The 22575-nt window shown below is 30.9% G+C and overlaps 3 protein-coding genes across 3 annotated transcripts; 1 reads left to right on the top strand and 2 right to left on the bottom strand.

The window, feature by feature from the left end:
- Positions 1–2608: 2608 nt before the first annotated feature.
- On the top strand, positions 2609–6244 carry LOTGIDRAFT_107352 (hypothetical protein; the record flags this gene model as incomplete). Its single annotated transcript, XM_009064013.1, has 9 exons — positions 2609–2704; positions 3072–3155; positions 3592–3707; positions 4074–4210; positions 4451–4512; positions 4967–5107; positions 5415–5492; positions 5770–5893; positions 6141–6244. Coding segments are annotated over 9 exons (942 nt in total), but the record flags the coding sequence as incomplete, so codon positions are not given.
- Positions 6245–10280: 4036 nt separating this feature from the next.
- LOTGIDRAFT_154813 (hypothetical protein) lies at positions 10281–17053 on the bottom strand (the record flags this gene model as incomplete). Its single annotated transcript, XM_009064012.1, has 4 exons — positions 10281–10417; positions 10763–10863; positions 11326–11402; positions 17009–17053. 4 exons carry the CDS (start codon positions 17051–17053, stop codon positions 10281–10283), a joined length of 360 nt encoding a protein of 119 aa, XP_009062260.1.
- Positions 17054–19967: 2914 nt separating this feature from the next.
- On the bottom strand, positions 19968–20771 carry LOTGIDRAFT_107057 (hypothetical protein; the record flags this gene model as incomplete). The annotated part of the gene is made up of 1 exon (XM_009064011.1): positions 19968–20771. A coding segment is annotated over one exon (804 nt), but the record flags the coding sequence as incomplete, so codon positions are not given.
- Between the last annotated feature and the right edge of the window lie 1804 nt (positions 20772–22575).

Raw genomic sequence — 22575 nt, 5'->3', positions numbered from 1 at the left:
TAACTGTGAGAATTTCACTTTAAATGTATTAGAAACCTGCAGTATCAAAGAATTGAAGGCGATGATTCTAGAAAAAATTGATGATATTTGTGAAGAAGAATTGAGGTTTATTATTGGTGGAAATATTCTGGATGATGACTCCACTCTACAGGTCAGTTTTACTTACTAATATTCACCTCTTGACCCATGTTAACCCTGGATACAAAAAACATCCCAGATTTTAACAAATGGGTTATTCTATTACAGTTTCATATTGATAGAAATATACACTTATGGAAGTGTTCAAAGGAAAGTTCAGGGGTGTTAAATAGTTGACTGGCACATTATATTCAGCCTAATCCTTAAGCGACATTTAGGGGCAGAAATCAAATTAGATAATGGAACCAGTGGCAGAGCCAGGTTTATGCCAGAGGGAGGGCGAAATATCTGAGGTTGCCCGAATTTCTATCCTAGTTATGAGAATGTTGCCCGAAAAACATGCCTTCGTTGTTGCTAGGGGGCGGCGGCTGTCCCCCCTCTGGCTCCATCTCTAAATGGAACACAATTTTATGGTATACTACTCCTGAGTTTAATTGCACACAATGTTTCAACAATTTGCATTGTCGTCATCCATTTTCACCTGATGATGATAATGTAAATTGTTGAAACATTGTGAACAAAAAACTTAGGAGTAGTACTGAGTAAAATTGTTTTCCGCTATTTAGTATATCTAGCCTGGGAGCCACAACTATGTTTTAGTAAAGGGGTTAAGGGTTGTTCTAGCTTTTTTAAGTGTATCATAGCAAATTTATAGCTTCTTGTGGCCTTTTTAATAATGGATTGCTAATGCTTTCACATGACTTTCTAAGAGTTATTAAAAGAGATGAATGAAATGACAATGTTTTTTGTAGGAATATGGTATTGGTGATCAGACTATGTTACATGCTTTTAGAAAGAGGGACAATGGTGAAACACCTTTTAATAGTAAGTGACACAATCTTAATACCAATAGTAATCTGGATATCCTCCGTAAAAAAATCTTACTTTAAGAATTTGTAGTGGAATTTTACATGGAGAAATAAAATACTAACAACAAAATATGAAACAGGACTCAGTATACTATCAGTGCTCTTATCATATGGTATATCACCTAAAGAAGGGTTGTAGCTCAGTTGGTTAGTTCTATTGGAATTTTATGACATCATTGTTGTATCTACTTATGTGTGAAATTGATTTCACAGTATGTAAGTTGGTTGACCTTGAGAGTCATACATGCATGAAATCATTCTGTCAACTCAGCTGTAATTGATACTGTAAACCAGGAAGGATCATTGACAAGTTTAAAAGGGGTGTACAAATATCGGATGTTAAACAAGATCTTTAGAAACCTATGTTTTTATCATTGTTAAAGGGACAGGTTTGTCATTCATCCTGATCAATCATACCTTAGTCTCAGAAATAGATTTTTTTTAGCTAAGCTAATCAGTAATAGTGTTCACAGCTCATCGTTGAGGGTTTAAATCCATTTGTGTCCAGAATTATCTGTGTTATAAAGTTAAAATGATAACTCCTCTTTTCTTGAGACTCTGTAATATAGAAATACATATATAGTGAGTAAAAATTCCTAGTTTGAAGTATTTTTAAAGGAATTATGTGATTTTGTACATCTATAGTACTTCTGAAGACTATTTACATGTATTCAAGACTCAAATCAATCCCCCAAATATGGCGAATCTGTCTCTTTAAATACATGACTGTATATTTTTCAATTTATGAATTAATATATGATTTATATACTTCACTTTTAATAAACTCCCAAATATTATAAACGCATGTTTGTGATAGAGGACATGTTTTTAAGTAGGTTATTTTGTTAATAAATTTATGATGTGATATATCATATAATGATGTAAGTATACAGTGAAATAAGGAAATTCTAAAATAAAAACCATGACTGTTTTGTGTTATTCATCATGAAATTCAAATAATGAATAGACATTTCTATGAAACAAATTTCAGATTATACTTTTAAACCTATAGTGAAATTTAGCTAAAAATGTTTCCTATCAAAAAGGATAAAAGTTACTGATTGACAACTTATATGGAAGTTAAAAATCTGTTCAAACTGATGGTTATTTAGATAGATTTTGTTTCACTTCTTGAAAGATTCTTGATCAACATTGTACACCAACTATGCCTTTCCATATAAATGTTGAACTTGAATTTTTTTCCTGGAATGTCCTAACCCGTTGGTTCTCCACCTTTTGGACAATACTGACTTAGTACCACAATTCTTTGAATGCTTATGTGTATTCAGTGGTGTCCCTTCTTTGGCCCACCCACTTTCAAAATTGTTAACAATTCACATTGTAAAAGAATACCTTGTGGGCCCCCTGGAAAATTTTGTGGCCACTGCTCGGCTTCATCAACTAATGATTCCTAGAACACCACTGTGTGTATTGTTGAGATCTTGAATGAAGTTGCTTTATCAATATCCACAGATTACAAATATATCTGAAGCAGCCAGTTTTGGCCCCAACTATCAAATTTCTTATTACTTCCTTGTAACTCCAGATCATATTAAATGTAATATTATTTTGTAGGACCTCATGTAAATATTCGCTGTCAGTATTATGTATATTGTAAAGACTGTAGAGGATTGAATCCTGGTAAATTAAGGTTTAATTGTTCAACTTGTAAAGAAGGTGCCTTTATAACTGATAGGGTAAGAATTTTTACCGTTACTTTAAAAAATTTAAAAATTTTTAAAAAAAATTGCATTTATTTGAAAAAGTATGTAAGTATGAAGGTCCTTAAACCTGTAATCTTTGTGATAAATAGACATATATAGAAATAGAAGATTAAATGCCTAATTTGAGGTATTTTGAAGGAATTATACGATTTTCGTACATTTATAGTACTTCCGAAGGCTATTTACATATATTCAAGACAAAAATCAACCACTGGAAATGGGGCATCTGCCTCTTTAAGCAAATTTTGGCTTCCTTAATGTCTTTGTTCTAGAATAAGCTGACTGTCAGGTATTGATGAACACCCACACCTCTCACTTGATTCATTGCCTTATTTTACAGGGACCTGATAGTTGGTATGATATTACAGTACCAAACAGAATTTCAGGAAATTGTCAAAATCAAACTTGTGATGGAAAAATGGCAGTATGTGTTTTATTACCTTTATTCTCTGTATCTGGAAATGACTAACAACAATAATTATATGTGAATACAAAAGACATCTCATTGACCAAAATCATGGTTTGGCATATTTTCCCAACATGACTGGCACATTCAGTCAAATCAACAGGTCTTTAGTAGCAATGTTCATTTCCCATGGACTGAAAGAATTTAGCACACCCATTTCACTTCAATCATGATTATGATATTCTGTCCCATGTAGAATCAGGGGATTTTTTTCGGGGATCCAGGCACTTTTCTATACCACCCCTCCCCCCCACTTTCAAAATTTTTCATAGTAAAAGAATAGCCTGTGCCCCCCTAAAAAGTTTTGTGGCCTAATCAACTAATTTTTCCTAGAAAGGCCACTGCGTATAATAATTTGTGTTTCTATAATTATATTGTGTGTTATATTTTTCAGGAGTTTTATTTTAAATGTGGTGAAAGTCATAATGATATCTATTGTAAGCCTGTTGGTTTACGTCATATCAGACCTAATAGCAGACAGATAGACTGTATAGCTTGTGGAGAAAAGCAGTAAGTTTAGTTTTTTATTTCTCCCCTTGTTTGATCCATTTCTTTTAATGTTTCTTTCAATATTTTTATTTAGCATGATAAAATCTTATGATTTTAACCTGAAAATGTTAAAATACGACTTGTTTTTAGACCAATAGAATGAGGTAAAATCTGGGCTTAATTTGAATTGGGTGATGTCCAGCTGAACAGTTACTGGATTATTATCATTCTGAAAAAATAACTCTATCCCTTCAATGTTGACTGATTATTGATGCCAAACTTCACAATGGTGAAGTCCATTGATTTTATTTTAGTCATCCAGGAAGGTGCCAGAAAACAGGATATAAAACTCTTTTCAATATATTATTATGATTGGTTATATTTCAGATCTCCAGTATTAGTGTATCCATGTCCAGATGGTCATGTGACATGTTTAGATTGTTTTACGAGATATTGTGAAGTTATGTTAAATGAGAGAAGGTTTATACACAATGATGATTATGGTTACACATTGCCCTGTCCTGGTAGGTAATCAGATATATAATATTGTGGGTATCTAACCATAAAGACAATAAACTGAGACCCCATTATTATTATATGACCCCCAACATGAAATGCATAGTGATTTCATCAGATCATGGATGGCAACCCCCAGATAAAACACAAATATATCATCCAGATTTGCATTTTAATCACCTTGCATGTACCAGTATATTCCCAAGAGGATGTTTGTCACTGGAATCTTTTGTCTCTCTCTGTTTCAGCTAAATGTGAGGGTTCTTTAATTCAAGAGAATCATCATTTCTGTTTAATGGGAGAGGAATTGGTAAGTTTTCCTCCTCTTCAGTAAATGTGCATACTTTCCATATATACTTAAATATGTGCTGTGACTGTGTGTTCTTATCTTTAACATGATTTTTACTCAGAATAAAACAGTAAAATTTCCATTTGTTGTCACATGTGCTGCTCGATTTGGTGAGCTCTGAAGAGGATCGATCTATTCCAGTTCTCGACTTAATGGACTGTATGGAAACAGATATGTCACATTCAAAGTTCTTTTTCTATTCCTTAATCTATTTATATTGAATTCTGTCTACACTTTATATTTTTTCGTCACATATGAATGAGTTCTGAATCCTGGTTCAAATTGTTTTATTGAAGGTTTGGTTGATTACATGAATCCCTCAAATCCAGAACTCATCAATTGAGTGCCCCCTTACCCATGGGTAGTATACAATACATATTTATCAAAGTTTTATCAGTTGTTTTGTATGTTTCAGTATAATAAATATAAAGAATTTGCTGCAGAAGAGTATGCTTTAAGGACTGGTGCTATTTTGTGTCCAGGACCAGATTGTGGAAACGCCATTTATCCTGAATCATTTCATGATCAACGAAAATTAAGATGTGCTGATTGTGAGGTAGGGTTTAAGTCATAACTTTGTAAATAGCATTACAAGGCATTGGCACAGGATTTATACATTTGTACTGTGGTGTACATTGGTAAAAGCAGGTTCTTGGTTGAATGTTTAATTAATTGACAGATTTTTTGTCTTTAAGGGTTTTAAGTCAAATTTGTTTTCGACTTAGCTATCCAACTAATGTCATTCTAATGATTCTGTAAACTTGAGATTTAGGGGGCATTGTTTAATATCAAGACACCAAGATGGTTAATTTAACTTCAGGTTTAAAATTCTGGAAGGTCTTTTATTCACATTTCTATTACAGTATAATTTTTGTGCTGACTGTCGAGGAGCCGTACATGAGGGTGATTGTAATGTTCAGTTATTATTACCTCCACACCAGGTAAATTATTATCTTTGACTATTTTTTTTTTTCCCATCAAATTTCCCAGTTGTCAAGGATACCAGTCTGTTCCACATATCCTCTTGGTGTTTGATGATCAAAATTTGATTCATCCACATGGCCAAATCAGTCATTTTTATGGAATGAATTAAGTGCCAGGCAGTGAATATAAGGCAACTGTTAACTTCAATCACAGTGAGGAGACAAAATCTTTTTGAAACTATTTGGTTATTTTGAAGCATAAGACAGCTGTGAAAGTATATATTTGATATTTTAGGACAATCCAGTAGATGAAGAGAGAGCTCAAAGAGCCAGATGGGAGAAACAAAGTTTACAGATTATTTCTAAAACAACGAAACTCTGTCCTAATAAAGAATGCAGATCACCAACAGAAAAAGATGGTAGGTGAATTCTTATTTGGAGTTACTTCCCTTGTCTTTACTAATTTTACATTAAATTTAATACTATATTATTTTAAATGCAGAAGCATGAATATAGTTTGCAATTTTGTGCTTTTGATAATATGGGATATCTGGTTTTTCATTTGGCACTTACTGAAACCTTATTATATAGATAGCACTTGTAACCACTTAATGAATTAAACTGCTTATTAGAAACTTATCTGAGAGAATTACACATGTATTTCAGGTGGGTGTTCGCACATGTCATGTTCCCGTTGTGGTTTCAGTTGGTGTTGGATTTGTGAAACAGAATGGACTACATCGTGTCAAGGAGATCATTGGTTTGATTAGAGCTATCAAAACCTTATACATGTCTTTCAGTATATTTTTGCTATTTGAGTGTTTGTTGTATATGTTTGTTGTTGACTTTCATTGAAAATATGGTGGCTATTGTCAGAAAGTTTGTTAGTTACTTTTCAGAGGCTTATTCTAATTATCAGAGGACTCTAACACTAATTTCATTTCCAAGTTAAGTTTCTGGAAAAATCTGATGAGTAAATATAATGCTCTATAACATCAACTATTCAGAGTTACGTGTACTGTAAGCTTAATGAATATTTTGAAACAATATAGTACGAGAAACCATGACACTATCTACAGGCTTTGCGAAAGGCTCATAGAGAAATGTGCCATTTTTCATGGAAAACTTTGTTTATAATTTGTTTCAAGTTATCAAAGTGAAGAAAGATGTTTAATTTATATGTAATATATTGTCTTATTGTTAGTTGTCAGGGGGGAATTGGTTTTCATATGTTATTAGCTTTCATGATAATATGGCTTGAAATAATCTAAAATTGCATTTTGATATAGAGGCAAGAAGATATACCGGTACTGGTGTCCAGATCAAGATGGATACAAGCATTTATCAACTACTTTATTCTTTATTCTTAATTTTCTTTTAAATCTAACCACAATAAAATTAAGCTTTTGAAAAACAGTTTTGTGATTGGATACTTCAAAATAAATTTAAAATTGATTTTAGTGATTAGGTAGATGACGGAAACACTTGAATAATTTGAACGTCGTTGCTGACCTTTAAACTTATATATTACTTATCATTCCTTATAGGGGTCTGAGAGCAACCCTAGTGTATGTCCTGTGCTTGTGCTTTCGTAAAAACTTTAGTCAGTACACACAAAGCTTAAAAAAAATTAACCGCCCACACCATACACCTCAATAGTGTGTTACTTAAAGCTGCAAAAAAGAGTGTTTATGATTTTTATAACATGTGTATTTGTGTTTTTAATGTACACTGTTATTTTAGAATATATTAGTATATTTATTATGATAGATACTCCTTGATATTTATGGATATTTATAATTCTGGATATTTATTATGATAGATACTTCTTGATATTTATGGATATTTATGATTCTGGATATTTATTATGATAGATACTCCTTGATATTTATGGATATTTATAATTCTGGATATTTATTATGATAGATACTTCTTGATATTTTATAATTCTGGATATTTATAATTCTGGATATTTATAATGATAGATAATTCTGGATATTTATTCATGAATCAAATAGAAATTATACCAAGTAAATCCACGTGAACAGACAATTCTAGATTTGTATCATGAATACATAATTCTAAATATTTATTATGGATGTATATTTCTGGATTATTTATCATTAGAGTATATTTAATATATATACATGTATATATATATATTTATATATTATGGATAGATAAGTTTGGGTTTTGTATTATGGATTGAAACTTCTTAATATTTATCATGGATACATAATAAATATATATTAGGATATTAGGATAGATAATTTTGGATAGATATTTCTGAATGGTAATGAATACTATCCATTGGATAGATATTAGTTATGAATAGATATTTATTATGGATTTATCCGAATGTTATTGGATAGATATTTATTATGGATAGATATTTATCATGGATAGATATATCTTAATGTTAATGGATATATATTTATTATGAATAGATATTATTATGAATAGATATTTATTTTGGATAGATATATCTGAATGTTAATGGAAAGATATTTATTATGAATAGATATTTATTATGAATAGATATTTATTATGGATAGATATATCTGAATGTTAATGGATAAATATTTATAATGAATAGATATTTATTATGAATAGATATTTATTTTGGATAGATATTTCTGAATGTTAATGGGGAGACACTTGCTCGCTAACGTGAAGGTCCAGGGTTCAATCCCAGCATAGGTCTAGATAATACCTTCGGATTTTTCAACTCCGTTTCCCCCTGTCAGTGATACAGGTAAGAGGGGCTGACATGGAAAAAGCGTCTAGTCGTTCGGATGGGACAATAAACCGAGGCCCCATGTGCCACAGGCTGTGCATGTTAAATCGAAAAAGAGCAGGCTAATGACGCTGACCTGGCAAAATTTCCCTCATGGCACCCTGCATGGCATTGCCCGTCTTCATTAGCCCACAAGGTGTAGAGGAATAGGACGTAAAACTCCATTCATTTCATTTCTGAATGTTATTGGATAGATATTTATTATGAATAGATATTTATCATGGATAGATATTTATTATGAATAGATATTTATCATGGATAGATATTTATTATAAATAGATATTTATCATGGATAGATATTTATTATGAATAGATATTTATAATGGATAGATGTTTATTATGAATAGATATTTATCATGGATAAATATTTCTGAATGTTTATGGAAAGATATTTATTATGAATAGATATTTATCATGGATAGATATTTATTATGAATAGATATTTATCATGGATAGATATTTATTATGAATAGATATTTGTCATGGATAGATATTTCTGAATGTTAATGGAAAGATATTTATTATGAATAGATATTTATTATGAATAGATGTTTATTATGAATAGATATTTATCATGGATAGATATTTATTATGGATAGATATTTATCATGGATAGATATTTCTGAATGTTAATGGAAAGATATTTATTATGAATAGATATTTATCATGGATAGATATTTATTATGAATAGATATTTATCATGGATAGATATTTATCATGGATAGATATTTATTATGAATAGATATTTATCATGGATAGATATTTATTATGAATAGATATTTATCATGGATAGATATTTCTGAATGTTAATGGAAAGGTATTTATTATGAATAGATATTTATCATGGATAGATATTTCTCATGGATAGATATTTATTATGAATAGATATTTATCATGGATAGATATTTCTGAATGTTAATGGAAAGATATTTATCATGGATAGATATTTATTATGAATAGATAGTTATTATGAATAGATGTTTATTATGAATAGATATTTATCATGGATAGATATTTATTATGGATAGATATTTATCATGGATAGATATTTCTGAATGTTAATGGAAAAATATTTATTATGAATAGATATTTATCATGGATAGATATTTATTATGAATAGATATTATATTTATCATGGATAGATATTTGTTATGAATAGATATTTATTATGGATAGATTTATCCGAATGTTATTGGATAGATATTTATTATGGATAGATATTTATCATGGATAGATGCTTGACCAGATACTTCTGAATATTTATTATGTATAGATATGTTTCAGATCTTTGTTTGGAATAAAGTTGAACAGATGTGTTAGAATCAAAAGTAAGTTTTGAAATAGATTTAAGGTACTCACATTTCCATAATATTTATTTTTTTTACCGGTGTTTCTATTATTTTAATATATATTAATATATCATTTTTGTTATAGTTGTGAAGGAAATATAATTTGAATATTAAGTTTTTTGTATTTTGTATATAGCAACAGTAATTTATACAGTAAAAAGGTAGTTATACAGGTGAAGAATGTGTCATGCTATGGATGTCCCCTCCATAAACGAGTCACTATATGTTACACATTTGGTATATAGCCCCCAGAGCTGTCATTGTGTCTTTTCACTGAGAGAACAGACCTGAAAATCTTTGCTATGCCTCCTATTTTGTCAAAATTAAAATTTTTGCATCAGGAAGTATGCATTATGTACATATAGATGGCTTGCTGCAGGCAATATATTAATATAACCTTATCATATTTATATAATATAATATCAACTTTATCTTCAACAAATTCTAAATAAAAGTTTCATTAAAAATAAACCATCAACAAAAATACTTCAAAACTAGATCCAGATCAGCAGTTCCATTTCTTTAAACAACAATCTTCACCATAACACATCATTAGTTCATTCTCTAGAAAACCTGATCCATTATGATGGTTGTATTTAGACCACCAATATCACAGCCTGATCTTTACATGGATTTCAATAACTCTGAATAAACAATTCATCATGATGTTGGAGATTTAAACTTAATGTTATTCAGTCTGATTTCTGTTTCATGTATTGTATAACTGGACAATATTTCTACATCATCTTTAGTCTTTAACATCAAGTCACACTGTTTTCCATCCTGATGACCAGTCTCTATAAATTTACAAAACAAAATTTTTAAGACAAAAAATAACCCAAAAAATGTATGTGGACTCTTCAAAAGAGATGATAAAGTCAGTAGCAAAGTGGAATCAGATGTTTCAGAGATATGTCAATATATTTATTTCAAACTTGACTTGCTAGAAACATACACTATAGTAATGCACTGCAGTGTCCAATGAGGGAAAATGTTACAAGCAGATTTGATTACTCTCTTTTGATATTCAATTGCCAAGGCATCTTCAACATGCACAGCCTTTATCCCATGGTTGATTTATTTTGAAGACATTTCTATCAAGTCACCTGCATAATTGAAAGAAAATGTGGATCTGAACTCACCATGTATATGAGATGAAATAAAACCAAACTGTCTACTGATAGCTACTAGTGTTTTATATTTATCATTTACTGATAATAATAATCTACATTTATTACTTTCACTAAAAAAAAACCAATTATAAACATGGATTTATCTGATAAATCAAAGTCCAGGTTTATATACTGGAAGCCCAACAAATCTTCCTTACCAGTTCCTCAGACATAATAATACATATACAAATGTGATTTCGACAGACATTGATATCACTTTCATGGGAGTAAGTCTGATCCATTTTTTAATTGATAGTTTTTGAGAATTTTCACGTGACAAAAGCAAAATTGTCAAGATATTTCCAAATATTCTGCAATGTTTGTGCCCCACACAATACCACAATACAGATCACATACATTATTACATCTTGTGCAATTGATATTTATGTATATACAGATCTGTGAGAGTGAATAAGGATCTGTGTACCAACTTAATTGACCAAAGCTCAACGAATGCTGCATCACATGACTTCAGATATAAAATCAACAACAGGACAGATAGTTTTGGAAACATCATTGGTAACAGTACTTACCTATGTTTAGAAATAAAAGCTGCAGCATCAAGTAATAAAGCAGAGATTTTGGCCATACCATGATCTATACCTTCATTCTGAAAAGACAAGAAAGTTGTAAACCATGTATCACTTGATGAATAAGGGAGATAAGTTTGAATGATGATGAATTCTCTCCAACTTACAAAAAATATACCATGCCGGTTTAAACGAATATCTGAAATTGGACCTGTAAAAATTAGTTGAAAATTATGCTGTATTAAAGTAGGCCTTATAGTTACAATATATTTAAGTTACTATAGCAACCAGACATGGCTGACCAATCTGAATTTGTCTTAAGTGTGGAATTTTATGTTAAAAAATACGAGACTTGCGACAAAAATAATCATAAGATTTTTGTGTGAAATGGTACCTAGCTTTTCATAGATTTGTCACTTCTACATATACTTATGTCAAAGTTAATACAGTTTATAAAGTATTGGAGCAAATCATCAACAATATTCTATAACACATTATGAGACTTATAACATAAATAAACCTAAGCAATATCAAGATTAACCATCAACTTTTCCTTTAAGATATATTTTTAATTGAAAAAAAACAACAAGATAGAGCTAAACAGTGACTCATTTACTAGAATAAAATATCGTGATATATTACACGTCAATTCCTGGTCACATGACTTGGATTAAGGAAATACTTCCCTCATGATTTTATCAAAAGATTAAAATCAAGGATTAAAATATATTTTTTTTAAATTTCAAAATAAGACTTAAGTAAGTCCTGAATACTTTCTTCTGTTATACATTTTTAATGTCTATATTCTATTTGGTTTTTCCAACTGTTGCCATATTTAAAAAAAGTAGCAAAAATATAGCATGATTTTAAAAAGAGAAATCATTTTGATTAAGGACCAGTATATAGTTAACAAAAAGGTCTTATTTCCCTTATTTTATATAAGTTGAATACCCCTAAAGAAAAGAAACAGTTTGTAAAGCTACAGAATCTAACCTTAGAGCTTGGTTGAGGTTATACTTTTCTGATGTTACCAAACGGAACATTTGGTTTATGATAGGCTACATGTAGTCAATTTTTTCCAAAGAAGACATAGGATAACAGCAACCTTCTTTACTTAATGAAAACATTTTGAATCTCAAACCAAAGAAACAACCACACTGCATTGATCTTTACTGGACTGACTGGAATAATGAGGAAACATGACTGGTAGATTTTACAAGACAACCGAAATTCAAACCCATGGCCACCATTTGTTTGAAACAACCAAGAAAATGAAGTGAAGATTCCAACACCTTTACCAACTGTGCTACAGCTCATGCTCAATCATACTTGATGTGTTATCATGAAAGAGCATCAACCTTTCACCTTTCCACTGTAATATCAGGGATATCAAAAGCTATAGCCATCAAAGTTGAAAAAGAAAAGAGTTCTGGCTTATAGTGGAGTTAATCATGCATGCAGTCATCAAAGTATTAGTCACTACTAATACTAAAACTTCTGAGAATCAGTACTCTTTATGATTCAATATTCAACTGGCATAAAACAGTCAGTTAGTAATTAGGAAAAACAAAGTCAATGATGTCTTTATGACTCAATCTCATTCATACCAACTCTCTGAGCTTTATTTTAAAGGGTTGTTCATTACAGTTCTGATATCATTTCAAATAATTTGGTCAATATAAATGTTTGTGGTGTCTGTATCCTATCTAGAAATAGAAGTTGTAATTAACAATTTAAACCAATATCAATTAGCAGATTGTTTTATATTATTACCTGTTACATAGGACCTGACTTTGTCAGTCCAAAATTAACATCTGTTCTATAATTGTGGTTTAATTTAACATATATGGCTGTAATTCTTTGATGGAATGAATGTCAGAGGGGCTGACATGGATAAAGTATCTGTCCTGGCAAAATATCCTTCATTGTACCCTGCATGGCATTGCCTGTCTTCATTTGCCTACTTAGGTGCAGAAGAGTAGGACGTAAAACTTCATTTAACAATATTATCTGTCTGATTCATCTAGTCCCAAGATAAGGTAGTATTTATTTCCCTATAATGATAACAAGATCCACATTTTACTTTACATTTAACATTGATCTATGTTTTGATAAAAACTATCATTCTATTTTTCTTACTGTAAAAATGCGCTGATTAAGTTACTGCTCCACTGATATCTGTCAGTGTATTTCATCACCCCCCCTATAGTTCTTAGGATATCAGTGATGGTTGAATATATTGATAAAAACATTGCTTCTGTAATTATTGTCATATATAATCTTAAATGGCAATAGATTGGAATTTAAAATTTCAAAAGTTGAAGATCCATTATTCCCACTGGCAACTGAAAATGAGGAATTGTCCTTTCAAAGCCAAAACAAAGAGTCTGTCAAACTATTTTATTAAAGGGTAAGCAAGATAACCGACTTTGGAAAATCAGATGACTGAAGCACTATAATAACCTTTCATTCACTTTCTTTGAATTGCTGCAGGAAATGATCCTTTTAGAAAACCCTGTAGGCAAACATGACAGGATAAGAGTCAATGACCTGCTGGAAACTTCCAGTTTTCACTCTCGTGCTTGAGTCTATGACAAGAGAGAAGCACTATACCAGACTGTTGAGATTGTAGAATATGAGTCATACCTGGTATTATTATAGATAGAAGGGTCAATAACACTCCTATAATGACCAGTATTCTCTATATACCCTACTTCTATACACAATATATTGACAATTAAATCAATATTGTCCATTTATTTTAAAATTAATGTCAGTGCTTCCTCAAAGGATTTGTCCACCATAGATCTGATGTCTGTTATACTAAAAACTATGGTATAAACTTATCATAGATATCACAAAAAAAATAACAGAACAAAATATTGTGTAATATATGTAATTAAATTCCATCTGATGATGACAATGTAAATTGGTGAATGGATGTGTACATTAAAACTCGGGAGTAGTATACCACAAAATGTGAACTCTACCCCTAAATGTTGTTCAAGGATTATTTACAGATAAAAAGGTGTAATACACATAGAGAAATGCATCTATCCAGAATCCAAATGGCAATCTATAAGTCAAAGTCCAAAAGACATCCTAGATGATATACCAACTTATAATTTTGTTGTCTTCCACATATAGTTACTAAGAGCTCATCTCATGTTGCTGACACATGTTTCAGATATTAAATCCTCATCAGGACAGCCCATTTGAAAGTGGGGGTTAAATATCTATTACCAAGACTCAAAGTTGACACCTTCTGATTTAAATCAGGATTAATCAAGTCATTCATGTGTATCTCTGTTACTGTTAACTATCTTTCTTTCCTTAAAGTGAACACTATTCTAAATCCTATGCCAGTGCCTTCTGTTGAATAGTGACCAGTTGCTAGTCAATAATAACTGGTTTCTTTTCAACCACCCTAATCACTATTTAAAATTCATTAGCATACATTAACTTTTAGAAATTTAAAACAAAATTTTGATGACTATGAGTTTCAATCAACTCATTTTGCCTCAATGATCTTCAACATAGTAAGTCTCATCATCAAACAGTGGTCATCTAGAATCACAGAATCATTACCAATGACTAAATGACTAACACTGATAACTACCTTTAAATTCTGATTAACATAATATAACAATTTAACCAGATTAGCCCATTATCAACAGAATTAAACTGTCTGAAAATCAGATACTAATGTCCATGTTCAGTATATTGTTGAATGGATTCTGATCTTCACTTTATCAATGAATAGAACACAACTTTCTATATGATTGGGTTGATGCCAATTTACAGTTTATTAAATTAATATGAGTAATGAATGCAAGATAATAATTTTACAGTTAGAATTCCAGTTCTATACAAATGCTCAATGATATCTATTGCTTCTACTGTATCATATGTACATAAAAAATGAAGTCACAACTTTCCTAATAATCTCAACTAGTGCCTTCGTAGAAAACCTGAAACAATTGCTAATAGACCTTATTCAGGCATCATCATATTGAATCGAAATGAAATGAAATGAATGGAGTTTTACCTCCTACTTTTCTGCATCTTGTCGGCTAATGAAGACGGGTAACGCCATGCAGGGTGCAACAAGGGAAATTTTGCCAGGACAGTTGCATTAGCCTGCTCTTTTTCGATTTCTAACTGTCGGGGGATCTTTAACGTGCACAGTCTGTAGCACACGGTTTATTGTCAATATTGGACAATAGGCTCATAACGCAAACAAAAAACAGTAATGTTGTGTCACTGCTTAGTATCACCAGCTTAACATCTTTAATGTGTTCTTTTCTAGCTTTAAAATCATTAAAATCGCAATTGATTAAGCTATTTAATAACACCTTCATTTACCTTGACACACTTCTGAGAAAGGGTAGTTTCAAGACAATTGTTGATCGTATGTATAATGTCATATAGACTATTCCTTCATAATATGTCGCTATCTTTTCAATTGATGGCTTACTGCGCTATGAGCCTTGCATGTGTTCAAATCGAGGCGTGAAATAGGTACAGTGTATAATGAGCATCCCAGCAAGCTCTTTTTAGGGTAAAAAAAACTGCGCATTATACACGCAAATATACAGTATATAATTAAAATCATTCTTGTAAACTCTATCATGGAAGACAATTTACATCTTAAGATAAGTTGGTAACTTTGATGGGAATTGAATCTGTTACCTTTGTCACCTAGCATAAAATATCTCTCTACCCAATTTCAATTTATTTCAATTTCCCACAATTAGTGGGATTTTGAGTTTCAGAAGAAAAAAGGTACGTGTTTATTTCAATTTCAATTTTGAGCAGGATATTTAAAAGACTTATCCTACTATCATCTACTTAATCTGGCATACATTGACTTTAAGTCACTGATAATGATGATGATAATGATAATGAAACTGCTTGATTTATATTAATCTTTAGTAAAATCTGAACATTAACATAGATACCATTATCAGCAAGGTGCACAACAAATACAAAATGTAAACTAAAGCATATCATTTGAAATTAAAATAAAACTCTTTTGTATTGTGATAATCTGCTGATCATGATGTGAATTTAATAAGAATGTTTAATTGGAATAAACACACTTAACATTTTTAAAAAAATTCAAATTATCCAGGAGCACTTTGACATTTCAGATATGTTTTTTCATGGAAAATAAAAATAATCAATTTTAAGATGATAATAGAGATTTGCATATATAAATTAATTTTTATTATTAATTTTTGTTCAGTCCACAGAAGTTTTGTTATAGTTGAGAGTTCTGTTGGGACTTAACAACTGACAACTAAAGTTACATCAATTATAATAAATAAATCAGAATACCAACCAACTAGTTTGAAGTTCTTGCCAAAATCAGAGGTCTTGTCAAAACTGTCTGCCATGAATGGTCAAAGCAACAGACCTGTTTCAAAAGTTTATAGTCTTCTACAAAATCATAGGTTTATCTAATTTTACTTTGTAATTGACAAGCAAAGCAGTCGTTACATCAGAATCAGAAACACAACATCTCTTGCTTTCTGATCTAGACATGTGCTTTTTATGATGCACACCAAAATACTCAATGTGAAAGCTAAACAGGACTGGCAAATACAGTAATATCAACAGCCCTGCTGTGACCCTTTTGTCCAGTATGTTTTATTTAATTTAACGATATTGATAACAAACATACCAGACGGAACATCATAGAGGCTGTTTGTTTTTCCAGTCTTTTCATGTCTTTTGTCGGTACTGTATAAATCTATTATATAAACTAATGGTACAATGTACATAGCTAATTGTCTCTATTGGTTACCATAATAGTCATTCTGATATTATCACATAGTATTTTAAAGCTGGATTGCCACCTTTAGAAAGTCTGGATGTTAATTTCAAATTTGAAAATTTAGTTGTAACAATAACAATTTCTAACTAGGGCTCAGATCGACCATGCGACTGAGAGAATCTTGGAGCAAAAATATTTTCATCAACTCCTACCTTTGAAAATATGATCAGTTGCTGTATTCAATCAAGCTGAACATATTAACAACTGAAAATTGCCACCAGTTGCCTGTGTTTTACTTTCTATTGAAGACATAATCTTCAACCATCAAGTTATATTCCATAAATGGATCTCATGATATGACCTTGTTTTATCACTATTTGAAACCAAATTTACCACCAGAAAATTTACCCTACTCGATTACAAAAAATCAGAAACCGGTTTGGTACATCAGATAAGTGTTGTAAATGAGTGAAACAGATTCGAAAAGCAAGACTAATTTAAAATTATAAGTGCCCTATGAATGACGCCATCTTGATTTTGACGAATCTGCGCTAAGAGGCGAATTCACAGATTCGAAATCCGGATGCGGATTCAGGGCAAACCGTTGTAAATAAGTGACACATATTCGGAATCCAGTTTGAGATTGGTTGTAAACGAGTAGGGCCTAATATTAGAGAACAGGTTAAATCAAAAAGATTAACAGAATCTGATGACCAAAATATTCACAGCAGTCTAAACAGCATTTATGGAAACTTATAACTGAAACACTGAATATATCGCCAGTGTTTTTTAATTTTTGAGTTTTTGTAACTATTTATACATAGGGCTAACAATTCAAGACACCAAACAACATATTAGTTTAAAGGAATCCATTTTTAACCATATTTTATTTTTATAATCTACCAAGGCATGACTCATCCGATACTAAAACAAAAAAAACCTTGCGCGTAAATTATGAGCGTTAAATCAATTTAGTACCCTAGTACTCGGTGAGTAAGATAGAAAAGGAAATATTTGGATTGATGTTAACATTTAAATATTTATCGGAAAGATATCTGTCTAAATATTTGCCATACTGCTGTACATTTTGATGAATTTCAGATGAATCAGGATTCAAATTGTAAAAGTGATATGGACAGCCTAATGTAAGCTCAATCAGCTGGTAACGTAAAAAAGAAATTAGACGCCCAGTACCTGTTACCTTGGAAACCCCAAGTATCCCTTGTAAAATACCAATGAAACCTTCACAGTGAAGAGTTGTTAGGAGTCAGGACATAAACCAATGTCCATGACATTTTGGGACATGCAGCAGAAACACTTTCAATAAATTTTTATTCGCAATACAGAAATAACCTTCTAAAATTGTCCTAAAAAGTTTCTAAAGTAACCCCTGAAATGTTTCAATTTAACCCAAGTGGAACATTAGTATCCAGGATGGAAACCAAGGTTTTAAGGTCATCATTAAAGGCATAATAGGGTAGTTTATTCTCCATGCATTTGGGATGGTGTCCATACATTTACAGCACTGGACTAGTAACTTGATAGGTTTATCACACCACAAACATACATAAATGACTTCGTCATTTATTCAGTTTGTCAGGTGATCAACTGCGTTTATACACCAATAAATGCTAGTGAGACCAACGTTTAATTCTTAAATAATGTTTCAAACGCTCTATCCATCTACAGAACTACAGAACCCCTTAAACACCTACACAACCACATTATAAATAGGTTAATATTCTGTCAAAATAGATACTATACTATATAATAGGTATAAAGTCATTCTGTTAATCCTCTCCATATGCCACCCATACTCATTCTACCCGGTCTAATTAATATACGCATAAATTATCATTAGTCATATCAAATTGATAGCTCAGCAATTTCTTTTCAAATCAAATATCATTTTAGTCAATTGAACTTGTCCTGCCTTGCTGTGTGATTCTAATTGGAATCTTTGAAGTAAATTATGTCCATTATTGTAATCAAAATCTGTACTTTCTTCAAAATTATTGTAAAAATTTCTATCCCCTCCCTTTGACACACAGAAATATCAATTTTTTCAATATTGTAAAATCATTTCTGGGTTTTCCCTAAAGGTTTAAAAAGTGACTAAATTATTAACTTTATTTGCTTATAACTTTTTAAACGTCTGATTTTCAATTTTTTTAGCGCCATAGCCTTCTCCTTGTGGTCTATTATATAGATATATCAAAATATAGCCAGTACACAAGTTCTTTTTTTCAAAAAAAGTTGAGCTTAGCCCATTAAAGCTGTACCCAACTTCAATTCAGTATGGATAAAATACGGTATGTTTAGGCAGAATGTTATGTAAGGGCATGAGCAAAAACTTCAAATGTGAAGGCACAGACAACAAGTGGTTGTCTAGCAAGATACTCCCACTTTCCTGATACATTTTCAGTCTATTAAGGGCAGTCACCTATCTGTGTTAAATCATACCAAAAATCTAATTTGTGCAAGATATTGTTGATTTAAACAAACACACATTATTTAATAAAATTCTGACATAATCTTTCACCTCTATCGCTAACAAATTTTGATGCGTTTTTACTAAGTTACGGGCAATAACTCAAATTCTGTTGATCGAAAAATTGTCAAATTTAATCTTGACTAAGATCTCATTATAAATGATCACACCAAATTTCATTTAAATCGGATAAAAACTGTACTCTCTATTGTGTTCACAAACAAATTTTGACGCGTTTTTCATATATCAAGGGCAATAACTCAAAAACCGTTCATCGAAGGATGATCAAATTCGAACCTGTCCAAGATCTCATGCATATAAATGATCACACCAAATTTCATTCAAATCAGATAAAAAATGTTGTCTTAATTGCGTTCACACGCCAATTGTGGACAGACGGACTGATGGGTGGACAGGGGCAAAGACAATATACGACCACATTATAATGTGGGCGTATAAAAACTTGAATATGTGAGTGCAAGGACTGGTATATGTGAGTGCAAGGACTGGTATATTTGAGTGCAAGGTCTGATATATTTGAGTGCAAGGACTGGTATATGTGAGTGCAAGGACTGGTAAATGGGAGTGCAAGGACTGGTATATGTGAGTGCAAGGAGCGGTAATGTGAATGCAAGGACTAGTATATTTGAGTGCAAGGACTGGTATATGTGAGTGCAAGGATTGATATATGTGAGTGCAAGGACTGGTATATTTGAGTGCAAGGTCTGATATATTTGAGTGCAAGGACTGGTATATGTGAGTGCAAGGACTGGTATATTTGAGTGCAAGGACTGGTATATGTGAGTGCAAGGATTGGTATATTTGAGTGCAAGGACTGGTATATTTGAGTGCAAGGACTGGTATATTTGAGTGCAAGGACTGGTATATGTGAGTGCAAGGATTGGTATATTTGAGTGCAAGGACTAGTATATTTGAGTGCAAGGACTGGTATATGTGAGTGCAAGGATTGGTATATTTTAGTGCAAGGACTGGTATATTTGAGTGCAAGGTCTGAGATATTTGAGTGCAAGGACTGGTATATGTGAGTGCAAGGAGCGGTAATGTGAATGCAAGGACTAGTATATTTGAGTGCAAGGACTGGTATATGTGAGTGCCAGGAGCGGTAATGTGAATGCAAGGACTAGTATATTTGAGTGCAAGGACTGGTATATGTGAGTGCCAGGAGCGGTAATGTGAATGCAAGGACTAGTATATTTGAGTGCAAGGACTGGTATATGTGAGTGCAAGGATTGGTATATGTGAGGAATGAAAATCTGATTGGAAAAAATTTTAGTAGACTTAGTAGACGTCATTATTTTCAATTGTTTTAAAACTCAATATTCTTTCCCCCATTTCGCAATAAATCTTAAAATATAATAAGGGAAATTTTCAATTTATTTACATCAGAACATTTCTTTTACACTGTCAATTACAGACAACCAAAAAAAAACTTAACTTAATTAATTTAGATAATGAGATTAATTAAATAAAACCTTTAAAAAATCCTGTTTCACTTTTGTATACACAGAACCATTTTTGATATGATATTCAACTGTTATAACGGACAACAACAACAAAATCAGATACATTATAAGTGTGCAATTTTATCGGTTTCATAGTCTTTTACAAGACAATACAAGACAATCCAAGACAACACAAGATAATCTTTTAAGTTTTTAAGACAAAGTAAGAGATAAAACAACAGCAAAATCCTATATAACATTTTTATTTTATAATCAGTGATCTAAAAATTCTCAAAACTTACTATTCCTTAAAAAAAAAAAAAGTTGCAAATATAAGCTTTATTGAAAAGTCATTTCTGACTAATTCTGAAGTGAAATTAACAAGCATTTATTATATGTAATATGTAAATTATCGTGACTCATTCTACTGAGCACTGAAGCAAAGTATTCATACACTTCATATCAAAGAGCTACACTGAACTGGATATTTCATGATTGCATACTGATAAGCAACATTTTTTGTAGAGAAAAGCATATTGTCAGCAAAGGAATGTTCAAATATATAAAAAATGATAAAATGATGAAAGGAATAGATATGAAAATGATTGAGTGATTAAAAGGTGGGATAAAAGAATGAAAAATTACATGAATAAATAAAAAACATGATTAAATGTGAGTGAAGGGATTTTGGAATGAATTCTTGAATGAATAAATAGTTAATTTTTGAATGAATGAACAAATTTTTCAATGAATGAATGCATGATTACACGAAAAGTGAAACACTGACTGGATGTTTTCTTGAATGAATTATCAAATTAATGAATGAATAAATAAAGTCTGGAAATTCTTGAATAAATGAATTATTAAATGAATTCTTGAATGAATAAATGAATTCTTGAATGAATAAATGAATGAATTCTTGAATGAATAAATGAATGAATTCTTGAATGAATAAATGAATTCTTGAATGAATCAATGAATGAATTCTTGAATGAATAAATGAATTCTTGAATGAATCAATGAATGAATTCTTGAATGAATAAATGAATTCTTGAATGAATAAATGAATTCTTGAATGAATTAATGAATGAATGAATAAATGAATTCTTGAATGAATCAATGAATGAATTCTTGAATGAATCAATGAATGAATTCTTGAATGAATAAATGAATTCTTGAATGAATCAATGAATGAATTCTTGAATGAATAAATGAATTCTTGAATGAATAAATGAATTCTTGAATGAATGAATAAATGAATTCTTGAATGAATGAATAAATGAATTCTTGAATGAATTAATGAATGAATTCTTGAATGAATAAATGAATTCTTGAATGAATAAATGAATTCTTGAATGAATCAATGAATTCTTGAATGAATAAATGAATTCTTGAATGAATAAATGAATTCTTGAATAAGTGAATTATCAAATGAAGTCTTGAATGAACAAATGAATGCCTCAATAAATGAATGAATCGATGGATGTTCAATAGAAGAATGAATAAAATGATTTTTGAAT

The sequence above is a fragment of the Lottia gigantea genome (genome assembly GCF_000327385.1).
Source record: "Lottia gigantea unplaced genomic scaffold LOTGIsca_6, whole genome shotgun sequence".
Taxonomy (NCBI): Eukaryota; Metazoa; Mollusca; class Gastropoda; family Lottiidae; genus Lottia; species Lottia gigantea.
The sequence above is the reverse complement of the archived record's forward strand: the minus strand, read 5'-3'. Positions and strand labels throughout refer to the sequence as shown.